The 17,330-nt window shown below is 37.5% G+C and overlaps 4 protein-coding genes across 4 annotated transcripts; 2 read left to right on the forward strand and 2 right to left on the reverse strand.

The window, feature by feature from the left end:
- Positions 1-484: 484 nt before the first annotated feature.
- Positions 485-2,944, reverse strand: LOC133852183 (pentatricopeptide repeat-containing protein At3g51320). Its single transcript, XM_062288882.1, has one exon. The coding sequence runs from the start codon at positions 2,764-2,766 to the stop codon at positions 982-984; it is 1,785 nt and encodes a 594-aa protein (XP_062144866.1). The 5' UTR covers positions 2,767-2,944; the 3' UTR covers positions 485-981.
- A 1,339-nt stretch (positions 2,945-4,283) lies between these two features.
- On the forward strand, positions 4,284-5,504 carry LOC133852134 (uncharacterized). Its single transcript, XM_062288812.1, has 3 exons — positions 4,284-4,508; positions 4,610-4,664; positions 5,154-5,504. Exons 1-3 carry the CDS (start codon positions 4,408-4,410, stop codon positions 5,259-5,261), a joined length of 264 nt encoding a protein of 87 aa, XP_062144796.1. The 5' UTR covers positions 4,284-4,407; the 3' UTR covers positions 5,262-5,504.
- Positions 5,505-7,564: 2,060 nt separating this feature from the next.
- LOC133852441 (E3 ubiquitin-protein ligase RHA2A) lies at positions 7,565-8,037 on the forward strand. The gene has a single exon (XM_062289200.1). The coding sequence runs from the start codon at positions 7,570-7,572 to the stop codon at positions 7,981-7,983; it is 414 nt and encodes a 137-aa protein (XP_062145184.1). The 5' UTR covers positions 7,565-7,569; the 3' UTR covers positions 7,984-8,037.
- Positions 8,038-11,273: 3,236 nt separating this feature from the next.
- On the reverse strand, positions 11,274-12,824 carry LOC133852439 (bZIP transcription factor 27). The gene is made up of 3 exons (XM_062289198.1): positions 11,961-12,824; positions 11,786-11,862; positions 11,274-11,537 (listed from the first exon to the last, which is right to left on the reverse strand). Exons 1-3 carry the CDS (start codon positions 12,658-12,660, stop codon positions 11,466-11,468), a joined length of 849 nt encoding a protein of 282 aa, XP_062145182.1. The 5' UTR covers positions 12,661-12,824; the 3' UTR covers positions 11,274-11,465.
- Positions 12,825-17,330: the final 4,506 nt, after the last annotated feature.

The following is a 17,330-nucleotide window of genomic DNA, read 5'->3' on the forward strand; positions in this document are numbered from 1 at the left end:
ATGGGGGCATTGTTAGTAGTTGCTCCTGCTATCAATTCATCGCCTTAAATCCCTTCTTTGTTGTTATTTCCTGGTTTTGGGTAGTCATGCATACACCTGTGGGCTTGGAAGCTTTGTGCTATCTGGTCACAGCATTCATGGATTGTCTTTATATGTCCGCAGTGATAGCATTCAGGTTCACTGCATTCCATATGGTTGTGTAGAGATCATATGGACTTCTGCTTTATTGGAAGATGGTGGCTAGACATGTTGTTTAGGTTTTTGTATATCTAGGGAGTATAAGAAGTAAGATTGCAGGGAAGCAAGCACATGTTTGGTTGGACAAAAGGTTTCCCGAGTGTCGTTAGTACCTAAAAGTTGCTCTCATCTTTTTACTTCAAAACATTGCCTAAAAGTTGAGCGCTGACTTGCTAAAAACAATAGATGCAGCAAGTGATTACCATTGCAATCAAATAACAAATTCCAATACCATACTGGGAAATCATTCAACACTGAAGTTGGAATGGCATTGCAACTTATTTTGACACGGTTAGAACAAAAGGCAATTGGTTGTGATGCTTGAAACAATCAATAACATTCCTTGCAGATTCACATGGAAAAGGAATCAACAAATTAGTGTCAAAAAGATTAGTGTATGGCAAAACTGGACGATCATGACCTGCAGAGAGATTGGTGTCAAAGAAACTGTCATAATCTGTAGGTAGCAGTTGCTGTTGGAGACCTCTTTGACAAGTACTGAAATACTGACCAGAGTAAAGTCAGGTGTTATTTGGTATCAAACTTCTTTACAAGAATACGTGCATTCTTGGCTGAAGTCATAAAAATCTACACTCAATTCATTGTCACCAAACTACTCTCATCAGGCAAGCATTATCCTTAACATTTTGGAAAGGACTATGCTGGTGCCCTGATCCCTTCTACTTGAAACCAACTCTCATATGAAGTGTGAACAAACCATTTTCTGTAGTCTTTTTTTTGATGCTAAATCCCAGGTTCTGGGTTGTTTAGAGATGGCCGTTTACTTGAAAACCTTAACTTTTGCGCGATTTCACCCATCATCATGCTGACCTCCTCCATACCTTCTCGCAAATTATCTCCCACTTTTAACTTGTGAACTATTTCTTTCAAATCTATAAGATTACATCCTGGCATTCTCCCCACCTTTCGATCCTTCATCATCTCTTTTACCCTAGCAACATCCTCCCATCGACCTCCCACAGCATAGACATTCAACAATAGTTGATAGTATGAGGGCTTTTGAGGTTCCATGTCAATTAGAGATCTGGCAATTTGTTCTCCTAAAGACACGTCTCCCAGGAAACGACATGAACCGAGCAAATTAGCCCAAAACAGGGATTCTGATGTCTTATCATCATAATCATCTTCTGCCATATTCCTTAAGATTTCCTCTGCCTGTTGGATGAGCCCCACACTGGCATAGAGATTAGCCATGCACCAATAATGAGCAAAATTGGGCTTTATACAAAATACATTTATCATTTGGGTGAAGTAATTTCTGCCCTCCGTTAAAAATCCAGAACGGGCACAGGCACATAGAACACCAACGAAGGTTATTTCATCTGGGATGATTCCTTCTTGCCCCTCATCTGGCCTCAAACTCTTAACAAGGTTGGTTTCTCCATGTTTTGACTTTTTTCTACCCAACATTTCACCAAATAGGGTAAGCCCATCTTTTGGATTCCCATGAAGGCAATGCCCCAAGATCATTGCATTCCAGCAAACTAAATTCCTATTTGCCATTCTTTCAAATACTCTGCGTGCTATGTCCACCCTCTTGCACCTGCTATACATATCTATCAGAGAAGTATCAATAACTATATTCGATCTCAAGAACATCCTAAAAAGAGAACCATGAACTGACCTTCCTTCCTTCAGTCTTGCTGACCGACCACATGCGGTGAGCATGCTAACCACAGTCGTATCAGTACCTCTCAATCCCAATTTAACCATTTCCCTGAATAACTTCAACCCACACCCAGGATTCCCACCTTTCAAATACCCATTAATCATAATATTCCAAGAAACAACATTTCTTTCAGGCATTACGTCAAACGACTTACGAGCAAGACCCAAATGACCAAGTCTGGCATAGCCATCAATGATTGAATTCCACGAAACCAAATCCCGCTTCGACATTTCGAAAAACACCTTACTAGCAAGGTCAACGTCCCCACAACACCCGTACATATGGATCAAAGAGTTCTGCACTGGCAACACACAATCAGCTCCATTCTTAACAGCCTGCCCGTGACATTTCTGCCCGGATTTAACACAACCCATCTTCGCACAAGACCCAACAAGCGGTACAAAAGTATAGCTATTAGGCAAAAACCCATTTCTCAACCATTCAAAATAGAACACGACAGCCTGGAACGAAACACGACTATTAGAGTAGGCCTTGATGACAGTATTAATACATAATGTATCTGGCCAATCTATGTATCGGAATATCAAAACAGTGTAATCTATATCGCCGAAATCCGAAGAGTACAGCAGAACTCTTCCTGCCCAAAAGGGGTTGTGGAAGAGACCAGAAGTGGTCAAATGGGCTTGGATTTGGAACAACTGCCTCAAATTCTGACATGTTTCAAGAACAAATCTTCGCTGACAAAGCGAGGTTGCAGTTCTTTCTGCGGGAGCACAAGAAGAGCAAAATGGGGACGAGGAGAGGTTGGTTTTGGAAGTAGGTTGTGCGAGAATGAAGTTTCTGAATCGAATAAGTTCTCGCATGGAAACTCTTGCCATTCATTGGGGATGTGGTTTTGATTCACTCTCGTCGTGCCAGACTGGGCTCTCGCCATTAACGCATATTCCGGCCTTGATTACTCCCTCTGTTTCGGCTTCAGATTTCGATAGAAACAGCCGAATAGAGATAGAGAGGAGGGTGTAGAGCATCGCAATTTTTATTTTTTTTATTTTTTTTAAAAAAGTAAGAGCATCACAATTCTTTATGCATATTGGATTTCTGGTTTAATCAATTCCTAAAAAGACACATATTCCTATTTGGTGGGGACTCATTCCATACGTATAAATCACATACTAAATGTGAATGTGTGTATACAAATACCACATCTCAAAAAATAAATAGTTATTATTGATGGTGAAATGAAATAGTAATTCTTATTCCTTAATTTGTGACAACACATGTCATACTTGAAATTGAACTAAAATTACTAAAAAAAAAAAAATCCACATAATTTTTTGTTTTTCTAAAACTCAAATTACAGAATAAATAAATAAATTAAGATAGGTTGAATTTATGGGGTGGCCGACTACCTAAATTAGACCTTAGGGGTGGTGCAGCCACCATCAATGCCATCGGGAAGGGCAAGACCACTCCTGACAAACGACACTTGGAGATGGTCTTGCCTCCCCCCCCCCCCCCCCCGGCATGTGGTACTTTGGGGGTGGTGTGACCACTCCCGGCGTCTATTGTGGGTGGCCGGCGAGTCAGCGACCAATAGATTCAACACGTTTTTTTTTTTTTTTTTTTTTTTTTTTTTTTTTTAAGTTTGAAAGAAAATAAAGAAAAATATGGTTATTTTTGGAAAAAAAAAAAATATGGTCTATTCCCTCAATTTCATTTTTTAAAAGAAAAAAATGTTGTAAGGGAATAGCTATTTCTATGAATAGGTCCATACTAAATAAAAGTATGAATAATCATTTTATTCCGAGGGCTTATTCTAAATAAAATATTAGAATTAATTAAAAAAAAAAAAAGAATTGGCGTAAAAAATTATAAATGTATTTGGTGTCATTCTTGTACGCATCTTTTGTTCATTTTTTTTTTTAAAAAAAAAAAATTACCATTAAACCTGTAAGAATTATATGTCAGTTTTGCATATTCAATAATGAATTTATACATACATATATATATATATATATATATATATATATATATATATATATATATATATATATATATATAAAACGAGTATGAGAATGAACAATTTTTTTTTGTTTGGTAAATAAATGTGCATCCTTAATTATAAACTATCCGATGTGTAGATGGCATCAGAGTCAATTTTCCTCTAGAAATATAAATGAATCAATTAGTAAGTTTTTAAAGGTACATAAATTTATGTAGTTTTAGATAAATTAAAACTGAACATTTTTTTATTTTAATTCAGTTAATTAAACTGGCTTATATTCATGGCATGCATTTTATAAACACGTATTAATTTAATATTTCCTCCGTTCTAATTTAAAGAAAAACATCCATTAAAATTAACTTCACTTCTTTTTATTTATTTTTAACGGTACATATTTAACTAGTTCTTGAGCGAGGGACATAAAACAGTGTTGGAGACCGGTGCGAGTGAGGGGAGGTGGCTCGGTCGTCTCAACGTCGCTCTGCCACTGCGCCACATCCAGAACTGTAGCGAAATGGTGAGGGCAAGCTTAGGGCTTCTCAAAGATGCAGGGAATGGGCTCTCCATGACTCTCAGAGAGATGCTGGTCTGCCCACTCTCCAAGCAACCCTTAAGGTGATCTTATATTTGTTTTATTTATTTATACGTTGTTGTTTGTGGTTCTTGGAACGGTGGTCGTGCTTATTAAGTTTAATTGGTTCTGGGTTTCCTTGTAGATATTGGGAGGAAACGAATTCTCTAATCATTGACGCCATTGGCGTTTCTTTTCCTGTGAGTTCTACTTCCAGATCCTGTATTTCAATTTCGCAACTTTGTAGAGAATACCTGTCCTTAGTGAGTAACTCTGCTCAAAATGGTTCATTGGCGAAATTTTTTCGGAGATTGCTTATCTTGTAATAGCCCATGTTCCTGGATATAAAGGGTTTTGCTGCAATTTTCTAGGTATTTAGTTGCAAAATAACCCTTTTGTTTCTCTTTTGAATTGCTATGCAGTACCATTTGATATAAATGTTAATCCAATTGCCTAAAAATAACTGAGGCTTACTTTTCATTGCTGAAATTTTTCCGAATTTCTATTTATTATGTAACATATGTATGGGGTAGCGTTGATTCATTTTGCGAATTGAAAAAAATAACCCTTGCATTTCTCTTGTGAATTGCTATTCAGTAGCATATGATGCAAATGTTTTCCAACTGCTCCCCAATTTATGTTGCACTCGAATGGGTATGATTTCTTTTCATTGATCATGTGTTTGATAGATAAAGGATGGGATTCCTTGCTTGGTCCCAAAGGATGGCAAGATAATCGAAGCTGATGAGATGCCGAAAACCAATGATGCAGCTGATTTGTCTTCGAAAAATGAGTAATAATGAGGTGGTAGTCCTTATGTATGATAGTGGGGGTTGGCCCCCAAATAGAACTGCCATTGTCAGGTTTAGGTGAATGCCTTCTTATATATCTAAGCTGCAGCTTTGTATTTATGCAAGCAATTCTTAAAATGATCTTGTTTCTTTTGTTAAGATAAGCCATTGAGCAGTAGATTTGTTTTGTTTGTTACTTCAGCATCCGAAATTCTCTCAAATAAAAGGAGGTATATTTTTGCGCTGCAACCTATGTTTGTGAATGGAATTATTCTTTCCTTTTTTTTCTTTTTTTGATAACTTAGTGGATTTATTCATAATTGGCAGATTACATGTTTGATGTGGATAAAGTTTCAGCAATGACTGCATTTTCTTAGTTCTAGAGAACTGCTGAAACAAAATTAGCTATTGAAGTTTGTTGGGCAATTTGTCTGGGCATAATAAAATAAGAGCTTTTTGCTGACTTTTGATCTTTTAAATCTCCATAGTACGATGAATTGATTCATAAATTCTTTAATATCGTTCTCAAATCTCTGTGTCTTTCCCTTGGGTTGAGCTTTCTACAAAAATGCTTTGGATTCAACCTTGTGGCTCTTACATCAAAGATTGAGGCATTGAAGTGGTCAGGGTTGTGTTTTATGTATGTGCCACAATGAGGAGTTGAAATAGGTTCTATTGGCTTAACTACGTTTCATATGTCTCTTTTTGTTGGGATGGGGATGATTTGATAGAATCACAATTAGTAGATAATATACATTATTGAGACAGAAGCTGCAAAACCGGATGTGGTTTCTTCTGATAAGGACAAGCACCTGAACAAATTCAAAGAAGAAGGATGATGAAGATAAGAAGACATCAACTCAAACACAAGATAAAGATAAAGAGATGTTAACAGAGGATAATGTAGATGTGAATCATATCTGTTTGTAACTGTTGTAATGAAATCATACTGTACAAACTAATTATAAATACAAATAACAGCTCCCATAGCAATACATGGGAAGCATATTCATCATCTTTATTTATAAACCTTTCATGCATTAAAATAAAAATCACTCCCTACCAACATGATAATGCCTCACACTTTTAGGTTGTCTGTTGCCTTGCTTTCCTTGTTCGAAGATTTTCTATTACTGCTTGTTGACACTCTGCATAGGGTGTATGAGTTGTTGTGGAGGCTACCCACTATTTCTATTCTCATTTAACCATATCGTGGTATTTGCTAGCATGGAGTTGTGCTTCTGATTTGGAATTGCATACGATGGGAGGCCTCCTTCTACAGGGAGCTATGAAGTGAGGCTTCCAATTCCATCCAGTTTATTTATAGGCTTCGTATTTTTCTTGCCTACAAGTAACACTGCAAAATTCTCCCTCTTAATCAGTCTTGGAAAAATGGAGAAAATGGGTAATAGCGTTATTCAACACTATTACCTTAACTGTATTGGTAGCTCAAAAGACGTTGTGAAGCAGTTTCAAGAAGAATACAACCATAATTTATGGTCGTCGAAGTTGTAAAGTTGTAAGTGTTCTATCATTTGTTACGACTACTTACAGTATAGAAGAAGATCCTCTCTATTTCACTTGAAATGGAGAGGAAACATTTCATGGGTCAGGTTTTGTTTTGTTGCATTGAACGGTATATATGGTATAACGTCGTTTAATTTTTTAAAAAAATTGTGGCTATATATACACCAGTAGATTTGTGAAATCTAATCCCGCCTATGAAATAGCTTTTCATTTCACTTAAAATGAAGAGATCTCGACTCAGAGTTCAAGGAGAGTAAATAATTGATGTTATGAATGTTATGATGCAAACGATAGGGTAAAGGTTGAGTGGCAATTCATGTTCGCGTGTTGGGTTCGGATCGTGTTGAGATATGAGTATAAAATTATATAAGTCAATCTTAACCCAAGCTATTTAATTAAATAGGTTAAACCCCTTAACTATGACGTGCTAATTTTAATTTTTAAGTTGGGTTTACCGGATACGTCAAAATTTGCCTATTAAAGTATACCCAATCTACCAAATGAAAGAAATGAAGCTTGACATGAGGAGGCGTTAGCTTTGCACCCTATCCATGATCTTTCATTAATGAAGCAAAAAAGGTCAAGAGTAACACTCTGTTTAGGTGTAACCGCTTGGTGATGGTCACTTGAAGAATATATCGTATCTGCCAATCTAATTGACAAACCTTCCAAACCACGCAAAACAACTGAGAAACACAAGGAGCCGTTGCTGTCAAACTCTTCTCTTCAACTAAACGTTCCTCTTATTAAAGATCTAATAGAAATGTTAAGACTCTCGTCAAACCAGATGGTTTTCAGGAAGTTGGTGTCCTTCATCTATAATTTTATTGGTCCAAGAGCGCAGCTGAGATCCAAGGAAGCTCCATCATCTTCTTGCCTGGTGATCAGATGGGATGGAATGCAGAAGGTCAAGGATGGTCCATCCATGGCTCCACAAGGGTCCGGCTTAGGTGAGTTTCTTGAAGCTGAACTGTGCTGTGTTTGTTTGTCGAGATTAAAGAAGAAGGGGCAGGACACACGTGTTCTTCCTTGCCTGCATGAGTTTCACAGGGTGTGCGTCGATAGGTGGTTCAATGCGTGCCGGAAAACCTGTCCGGTATGCCGGTTTTCCATGGGAGGAGAGGACAATTGTCGTAAACAGGAAGTGCTCACCGATGAGATGGTGATATGGTTTTCTTCCTTCCATGTAGCTGGTTTCTAACCTGTAAAATCTAATCAATCTTGCACGTGATAAATAAATCAACAAATACTTCAATAGATGTTATATATGCAATTTTTTTTTTTTTTTTTCAAGTACAATATATAGGACCACGAGGTAGGATACCAATCCCAGCAATGTTTCTCATATTGTTAGCAATTCGAGCATCAAATATAAAAGAGTTTTCATAGAACTCACATTTCTGAGCAAGTTTCAGGTAGTCCGTCCACCTGTTTAGACAAATGATTCTCCTAAGAACTGTTTTTTATATTTGGTGTTTAAATTGATCGATAGCAATTCGAACAACAAATTGCTAAAGATCGAAATCCAAAGCTCCAAGCTACCAGTCAATTGAAAAAGGGTTTCAATGGAACTTACAGACCTGGACAGCCAAGCAAGGGGCTCCATGTATACTATGTAATGTGTGCAACTTCTTGTATTTTTCGATAGGGATGATGTACATGTGCACAACAGGCTTGTAGGGAGTTGACATCCGAGGCAGGCCCACCTGCTCATTATTGGATCCTGTTGGAAAAGTTTGGCATGGGACTTAGGCCAATTTTTATGGCCCTTAGAATGACCCACTTATCAAATATTGCCCCAATACCAATACGAATTGTCCACTTGACTCACGACAACAAAAACAACCAAAAACTTTGGGGAAAGTATATTACATCTGTCTAACGCCTAAGCAATTTGTATTCTAACCCCCCTCCCCCCCTCCCCCCCCCCCCACCCCTTGCTTTATACGAGGTGATGATTCCATCTTTATTGTGATTGATTGGTTTTCCAAAATGACTCATTTTATTGCTTGCAAAAAGACTTAGATGCAGTAAATGTGACACAATTATATTTTTCGGGAGGCTTATTGTCTTCATAGATTGCCATTGTCCATAGTTCCTAATCGGGACGCTTGGTTTCTTAGTCATCTTTTGGAGATTCCTGTGCAGGTTGTCCAACATCATACTTGACTTTAGTAGTGCCTATGATCTTCAAACTGATGGGCAATCAGATGTGGTCAATCGATCTTTGGGAGACTTGCTTAGGAGTTTGCCGGGTGATCATCTCAAGTCATGGGATTAAAAGTTATTTCTAGCTGAATTTGGCTACAATCGGTCTATAAATCGGAGCATCAGATTTTGTCCATCCTTTATTGTTTATGGAGCTAATTCTTGTGCGCTGTGGGATTTAGCATTTGTTCTTGATTTGAAGGGGGTGGATATTAAAGCTAAAGATTTTATTACTCATATTCAAGAAGTTCATAAGATGATTGCTCGGAACTTACAAGATGCTCGTATTGACTAGGGATCAGTTTCATGTGGGAGAGTATAATAAGCTTGCTGCAGAGAAGATTGGACCGTTGGAGATCATTAAGAAGTTTAATCCTAATTCATATCAATTGAGCTTCCAAGTCATATCAAGACGTTTGATGTGTTCAATGTCAGGCATCCTATTTTGTACGTGGGAGACTCATATGATAACAATGCGAATTTGAGGGCGAATTCTCTACAACTTAAGAAGGATAATACAGACTAAAGTTGAATTTGACTTCATGAAGAAGTTAGGGGAAGACATTGGCGTTCGGACGAGGTCTAAGGCTCGTCCGAACGGGCCTATTGGGTGAGCATCAGGAACAATTATACTCCAGTGAGCCTCGGTCAGAATTGCAGCTTGTCTGCGTTTGATCAAAATGTCCAAACATTGTCAGTAGCCTTCAGTTGGTTTCACGATTGGTACCTATTCAACTGAGGTGTTGCATTGTGTCTCTTCCAAACAAGACTTCATCTTGCTCAGAACAAGCACATGACAGCAACATCCAGCCAGTGCAATGGTCAAAGGTCGTTCGGCCGAGAAAATATATGTAGGGTTTCACCGCATTATCGTTCGAACGAGAATTAATCCGTCCAAATGAGATCCCGATTAACTATTTTCTATTTCATCTTTTAGTTGGATTAGACTCTTTTCTCTATATAATTAAATAAGGACGGCTTAGCCTCCATGTTATGTTATAATTTCATATATTTTCAATAAGAAACTCTCTACGATTGAGTTTTCTTCTATTTTCCCTACAAATCATTGAGTTTTCTTGATTTGTTGAATTGTTGTGATTTTTTTTTTATTTTTTTTTTAATTTTTTTGTTAATTATGTGACCCACTACACTCCCGCTGCATCAGACAATCCATCTAGCACTGGTTTTTTTTCTTTTACAAAGCCACGTGAATTTATAATAAATTTGTAGTATCTACATTTTCATGAGTTTTTCGAAATACATTTTCATGAGTTAATATGTGGTGCCTCGTGCTCCATGGCTAAACGTGCATAAGTAATAAGTTGTAGGAGAAAAAGACCAAAAAGGCCTACCTGTTCTTTTGTCCTTACCGAGAACGGCAAAAGAAAAAGGTGGACTTAAAAGCGAAGGGGGAAGGGTGGTCTTGATTTTTTGTTCCATCGGGCTTTCCTTTAGTACGAAAAGCAAAACCAAGGTCCATCGGAAGTGCTATTTGATCGAAAATAAATGTGTGCATATATGAAATGTATTTGATGTAATGAAAAAGTGTTTTTATATTTTGAATTATTTGTTAATGGTTTTTCAAAAAAAAAAAAGTCGTTTTAAAACCGATGCCAAACGAGCCCGATATGGTTCTTGCCTTCTTGGGGGTGGAATTTGTTTATCTTTCTAAGAATTTAGACATATAGGAAGGATTCAATTCACCAACCACACATCACGCCGGCCACTCGTTGAAAAACATAATAACCATTAACCAAAAAGACTGGCCCAAAGAGAGCAAGCATGCAGCAGCCAGAAAGTGAAAATATGATTCGAAAGAGTGCTGACTGAGAATGGTTTGCCACAAAAAAGAACCCCTTCTGTTCTGCCTTTCTCCCATTGGATTGAGGTTCAATCAACTGACGAAGATAATTACCAATTGTGTCCACTTTTGAATCACCAAGAAAGAAGGTTTCTTAATGGCCTTTAAAAACGCCACCAGAAACGGAACAAAAGAGTGAGAGTAATAATTTGGGCAAAGAAAACGTTGTACTGGTAAGAGGCCTGATAAGGGAATATGAGACATTGAGAGAAGAGATAAAAAGAGATGTTGAAAACTTGAAAGCGATGGCCAGCCAACTAGCCAAGGAACAAAGCGTCCCTTCTATTTTCCACTGTGCGTCTCTTTGGAGCCACATAGGGTGGTGGTGATGGTGGTCCTTTTTCCTTTTTCCCCCCAATTTCTTTCCATTTTCGAAAATGAAGATTTATAAAGGAAAAGAGAGAGAGAGAGAGAGAGGCAGTCAAGGGAAGGATACAAAAACATAACCAAAAAAGACCCACCAAGTTAAATTCCTGCTTCTTAGGAATGCAAAAACACTACTCTTTTTTTCCATACATACATTGTTCTTTCCTGAGACCACTATAATATGGAGGTACAGTACCCACCTACAAAAACATTGAAACCCCAAAAGGAAAAGGCAGTACTGATGATTCTCAAAATGGAGCCGTTGAGGTTCTGTAGAGTGACTTCTTTTTGGGAAGTTGAGCAGTTGCGGCCAATCTTAGCTGCCCAGAAAAATGAAAAGAAAAAAGAAAAAAAAAAAAGACACCAACATCAAACTATGTATATCATCAACCCCAGGAATCCCAATCAGCCTTTACTTTGATACTATCCTTTTATAAATTGTTTTGAAATGCAATAGCAAACTTCTATTTGAATAACATATATTTTGAAGAAAAAAATGAAAAGGAAAACAAGTGGTTGTGCATTTCCCGTAGGAGGGAATAATAAACAAATCTCGAATAACACTAACCTGTTCTTGCTGTTTTTGAAGCCTTGCATTCTCTTCCTTCAAGTGAGTAACTTCAAGTTCCAACTCGTTTGTATAGGCCTGTATGAAGCATCAAAAAAAGAAGGAAAACCTGCTTTCAGGAAACAAAATCCAACGGAACTATATTTTACGCAGTTAGAACAAAAAAGAGACATTTCCTGCTTTCTAGCTCTCGATCGCGCGGCGGATTCTCGGTTCTTGATCATACGCTTATGTCGCCGATCCCCAGAACTACCGTCAGATTCTGGAACCCTCTTCTTCCCAAAAGACGGCAAGCCAGTGGAGGAAGTCAGAGCCTCAAATGGGCTACTGAAAGAAGTGACATTAGAATGTAAATGTGAGTTAGGCCTGAGTGGGTCAGAGTGATCAAGAAAATGGAATTCGCAGCCGGAATTCAAGCTCAAGACAGTGGCAGGCGGAGGCGGCGCCAAAGAGCCAGGTGGGCAGTAGACGGCGGTCTCTGCGGCGGCGGCGGCTGCGGCGGCGACCATGCTGGCTGCAGGTGGGTCTTTGCTAAAGGGTCGAGCAAGAAAGTCTTGAAGGATGACGTTGTTGTTGGAGGCGGGGTGGGGCCGGTGGTGTCTCGCGGTGGTTTCTTGGTCTTGGAGGGAGGCAATATTGATGTCCTTCCAGACCTCTTCCATGGTCTTTGTGGTCCTTCCTCCAAGACCCGTGAATGGTGAAGCTGATGATGATGAAGATGTGGATGAGATTGACTTTGAGGAGCTTGAGGAGAATAACGATGATGAGCCTCTGTGGAGGCCGATGGTTTTGTTTAAGCTGCTACCTTCTTCACACCCAGTTGATGGCACCATGTATGCTAGACGAGATGGCTTTAGACCTGTCCTAGAACACATAACAGAGTTGGGAGGGACTGAGACAGCAGACACTGCTTGTGTGAACGGTCACGTCTCATATATGCGTGTTCTGTGCCGCGCGTGCCAAAGCTTGGGAGCCCCTACGCCTACGGCTTCTCTCTCTCAGGACTTAATTCAGGAGTAGTATTTGGCCTACTTGTTACTCCTACTCTTACTCCTTGCTTTTTGTTTTGTTTTTTTAGGGTAAGAAAGGCAGTACCGTTTGATCCACCTACCCTTTGGCAACTTCCCTGTTCTTTGGCATTCCACTCTCATTTTCAATCTATGAGATCAAATACTATTGTTTCCCGTTGCGTACCACCCGGGCCTGAAGTCTGATGATCATGATGTCTCTTTTTACAACTGAAAAAAAAAAAAAAAGAAAAAAAAAAAAAAAGAAAGAAAGAAAGAAAGAAAAAGTTACCCTTCTATGTACTCCACAGATAAAGAAAACTACTGTAATAAGTTAAGTTATAATAGTCTAAAAAGGATAACTTAAGTTATAATTCAAACTCTTTAGAATCATTTATAATGTCCCGTCTCACTTAATATTCACCAATGCTTTTATAATTCATCTCGTCCATACAAACCATTCATTTTCTCAATAAGAAATGGACGGACAACCAAAGGCGGGGCGGACCTAATTCGATCTTATTAGAACTACACCCTAACTTCATTTAGAGCTTAGAGATTGGAGTGCTTATTGTAAGAAGATTAACTTAGGAATTTAACTACTTTGCATAAGCCTAAAAATTTCCCGTACTCGATGTGCTGTGAGGATTCCAACTTGCATGGAATTTTATGGACGCATCTGCACTACCATAAATGAATGATGGCGAATGAAGCTGTGCACGTTTTTTAAAAAAAATAAAAAATAAAACACACACCACAACAAGACAACAGAGGGAAGAAACGACCAAAAACGGGGGACAAAGAAACACACACACTCACACACAAATAAGAAAGGAAAGGGAAGAGCATGCTAAGAAGTAAGAAGAAGTTTAGGTTATTGATAGAAACTACCAGTAAACTTTAAATGAGAGTTTGATGATGTGTTTTGTAAAGTGTTTTTTTGTTTGAAACAATGTTTTAACTTGGCATAAATGTGAAATTTGTTTGGTATTTTTAAGAGTATTTTGTATTTTTTTATTGTTTGTTAATATTTTTTATTTTAAGGAGTGAAAACAAAAATTTTAACTAATGCTTTTTAGATAATTTGTTTGAAAAAAATATTTAAATAGGTCGAATTAAATTCGACTTATTTATAATTAAACGGTTTAAATCTTTCAACTTTAATTTACTAATTTTACGTTGGATTCATATCAAATTTATAAATTATGTAAAAAATTATCAACCTAAAACTAACTAGTCCGTCTACGATCGTACTACATGCTTAGTCTTCTGGATCAAAATAAAAGTATATTCATTTGGTCCATTCCTCCAAATCATATCAATTCTCCTAACCAATTCGTTTTCTCCTTTCTCTGTCTTGTTATCTTGATTTTGATTTTGATTAATTTTTTTTAGATTTTATTTCGTTGGTGGATTTGCCCAGGTATCAAACAACTTGGAAGTGAAATGGCATTGCTCCGTGGAGGTCCCGTGTTTTGCAGAATGAAGTGAAATGGCATTGCTCCACCTGTCGGTTCATGGAGATCTCCGGCCCGTCCTACAATCTCAGAACCGAAAGTGAAAGAGATTTTTCAGAGAAATAACTCCACGATTTGACTGTTTTAAACAGATAAAATTGATAAAACAATACATTTCGTGGGCATGTATATATATATATATATATTGGAAAAAAATATATATAAAATCAGTTCTTGTTTGAAGTTTGAAGGGTATGCGGGCAGGCAGAGCCGAATACGTCAAAGAGTCAGTTCGTTCAGCTCCACAGATTCCCCTTTCTCTCTCAAACTGTTATTATTACTCGGGATTTCCTTGTACAATGCCACTAGATATCGCAGTGCATCTACTCCCTCAAATCCAGGCCCTTTGGCTCCATATATGTGTCAACCATGCCAACAACTATATCCTTCCGCCGTCTCGTGCATTTTAAACACATGTCAGTTAAAATATTTAAATTTAAAAGAAGAATTGTTTCAATTTAAAAGAAAACTTTATCTATATCTTATTTCTTAAGAGAAATGCTTGTCCGACGTTAAGAATTTTTTTAAAAATCAATCATCGGATATGTAGGACTCACGTGTGAAAAAACAGATATAATTGTTGGTTTGAAAAAAATGTTAGATGAGAGAGTTTCTAATTTGTAATAGATCGAGTTCTTCAACTTTTTTAGATTGGGTTAGAAAAAAAATTCTTTCAATTGTTTGGAAGAAGAAAACTCTATCCATGTCTTCGCATTCCTAATTGAGTTTCTTCAATTATTTTAGTTCATTGGTCACATGACTGGCTATATATACATACCTAAGATTACCCCCCCATCTCAACCCATATTGTAAGAAAGTTAGAAACCATGTATAAAAAACTATACAAAAAGCCATGTATGTATGATCACAGGCCTTATCGTTCAAAATTTCCACAAGTGATCATTGTAGTATTTGAAGAACATAACTAATATTCTTTATTATTGTGTTTAGAGTAGTAAAATTAGCGAGTTAGGGTTGAAAGTACTGACCCGTTTAAATTAAATAAATCAGATTAAGGTTAACCTAAACAATCATATATATATATATACTCATGCATTAATACGATCCAGCTTTGACACATAACATTTAGACCTGATAATTTTTTATACAACCCACGAATCTGACAAGAAATTAGCTAGCTAAGGTCGAAGAATCTGACTCGTTTAATTAAATGAGTTAGATTATAATTAAGATATACAGTCTTATAATCATAATCAACACAATTCAAATTCTATAAATGAACACAAACTTTTACCCTTACCGAAACGTGTTCGAACAAGCTAGTAAACTTGGTAAAAACTATCACGTACTTACTACCGGCCTTCAAACAACAAAAATGATGCCAACAGTCTATAGATGATCTTGGCATCATGAAACGTGCCCCGAAAACAGTACCCCAATAGAGAGGGAAAAGAAAGGGTTTTGTGGAAGCACTATTCACAACTAGTTAGAAAGTACGAGAGAGTAACCAAAATAGTACCAAAATCCAACTAAGTCACTGGCATGCAAAGTTGGTCAAGAGAGGAAAGATTGAGAGAGACCACAGAGTCTAGTCTTGAAGTTATAGACAGCTGTCATCTCTGTATTGCTCTGTCCCAAACTCTTTTCTCACATCTTTTCCTAGTTCCTCTGCGACACCCCAAACCATAATTAAAAAAAAACCCTTCAGCCTGCCCAAAAACAACTAATAATTTATATATAATTAACTTGGTCATATATTTCTGATTTTATGAAACAAATCCCTGGTCCGGAGGCAATGGAACTTGGAACTTCCCACTCCCCACGTTTTTTTCTGCTATGGAGTCCATACTAAAGGAAGGTTTTTAATGGCTTACTGCATAAATGACAACATTTGATCGAGACCCATCGGGCGAACTGGGAAGAAAGTAAAATATCGTGGGGGGAGATTCTGATTCTTCATCTTCATGATTACATGCAGCCAGTTTCTTTGTTTTGGTAATATGATCCATTGGTAACAAGAGTGAAAAGTAAACCTTATAACCTTTGGATATTCCTCATAGAACAAACTACAGTACTACAGCACGAATTCTGAGGCAATCAATTGGGGTATAGGTTATGGAGGGCCTTAACAGTACAGACTGTAGATCAGCAGAACCAAGAGAAGCTGGAAGGAAGGCCAAAAAACCCACAACAAAGGAGAAAAAAGAAAGCATTCATTCATTATTTGCCAAATCCATGTTCTCTTTCATCATGGAGTCTTGCCCACTTTCAGTCTCTACCCACCAAATAAACGCAAAGGCGTAGGCATTTTCTTCTTGTGGGTTGGTTTTCTGGGAAGCTGGTTGACTTTATAGTGGCACAAAAACTACATGAAACAAATAGGGTAAGAATGTGTAAATGTGGTGATCTTGCAGCCCTCTTGGAGGGATCCCTATCAATCTTACCTGCTTGAGAAGTATTTTAGCTTACAGAGATGTGATGGCAATTGGCAACAACAACTACTACTTTAGCCTACACACGTGGACGACAGACAGCAATGATCCATTTGACGTTAACTCACTCTCCTTCTCATACAAGTGTGAGAATTGAGAATGTTTTTAATAACCGTCAAACGTGAGATGCTGCTGTTTATATAAGACTTCTCATGACTCACTTTTGGTTAAACAACATGTATGTGCTTAATTTTGGCAATCCTTGGAAACTCCTGCAATTGTGATTGATAACATAATTTAGTTGCAAAGAGCAGATTTGGAGAGGCTGCAATTAACTTTGCATTGTCGATTAGTAGTCATGTCGACCCAATTACTATATTGGTAAATTATAACCTGAGTTATTTAATTAAACCGGTCAAACTTTTTAATTATAACTCGTTAATTTCGTGTTTAGTTCATGTCAAATTTACAAGCTGTGTCAAAAATTTTAACTCATAAATGTAGCATATCGGGTTTGAATTGTGTCGAAGCATGTATATAAGACTTAATTAGTTAACTCTAAACTAACTCATTTAACTAAATGGGTCAGACGATTCAGACCCCTAACCCTAACTCGCTAATTTTGAAT

Source organism: Alnus glutinosa, chromosome 12 (genome assembly GCF_958979055.1).
Source record: "Alnus glutinosa chromosome 12, dhAlnGlut1.1, whole genome shotgun sequence".
NCBI lineage: Eukaryota > Viridiplantae > Streptophyta > Magnoliopsida > Fagales > Betulaceae > Alnus > Alnus glutinosa.

Excerpts from the sequence above, each read along its gene's own strand:
- LOC133852183 (XM_062288882.1), bottom strand. The coding sequence starts at position 2,766 with ATGGCAAGAGTTTCCATGCGAGAACTTATTCGATTCAGAAACTTCATT.
- LOC133852134 (XM_062288812.1), top strand. The coding sequence starts at position 4,408 with ATGGTGAGGGCAAGCTTAGGGCTTCTCAAAGATGCAGGGAATGGGCTC. Across the intron at positions 4,509-4,609 it reads CTCTCCAAGCAACCCTTAAG|ATATTGGGAGGAAACGAATT; the intron begins GTGATCTTATAT and ends GTTTCCTTGTAG. Across the intron at positions 4,665-5,153 it reads CCATTGGCGTTTCTTTTCCT|ATAAAGGATGGGATTCCTTG; the intron begins GTGAGTTCTACT and ends TGTGTTTGATAG.
- LOC133852441 (XM_062289200.1), top strand. The coding sequence starts at position 7,570 with ATGGTTTTCAGGAAGTTGGTGTCCTTCATCTATAATTTTATTGGTCCA.
- LOC133852439 (XM_062289198.1), bottom strand. The coding sequence starts at position 12,660 with ATGTGTTCTAGGACAGGTCTAAAGCCATCTCGTCTAGCATACATGGTG. Across the intron at positions 11,863-11,960 it reads ATCGAGAGCTAGAAAGCAGG|CCTATACAAACGAGTTGGAA; the intron begins AAATGTCTCTTT and ends GCTTCATACAGG. Across the intron at positions 11,538-11,785 it reads TTCAAAAACAGCAAGAACAG|CTAAGATTGGCCGCAACTGC; the intron begins GTTAGTGTTATT and ends TTTTCTGGGCAG.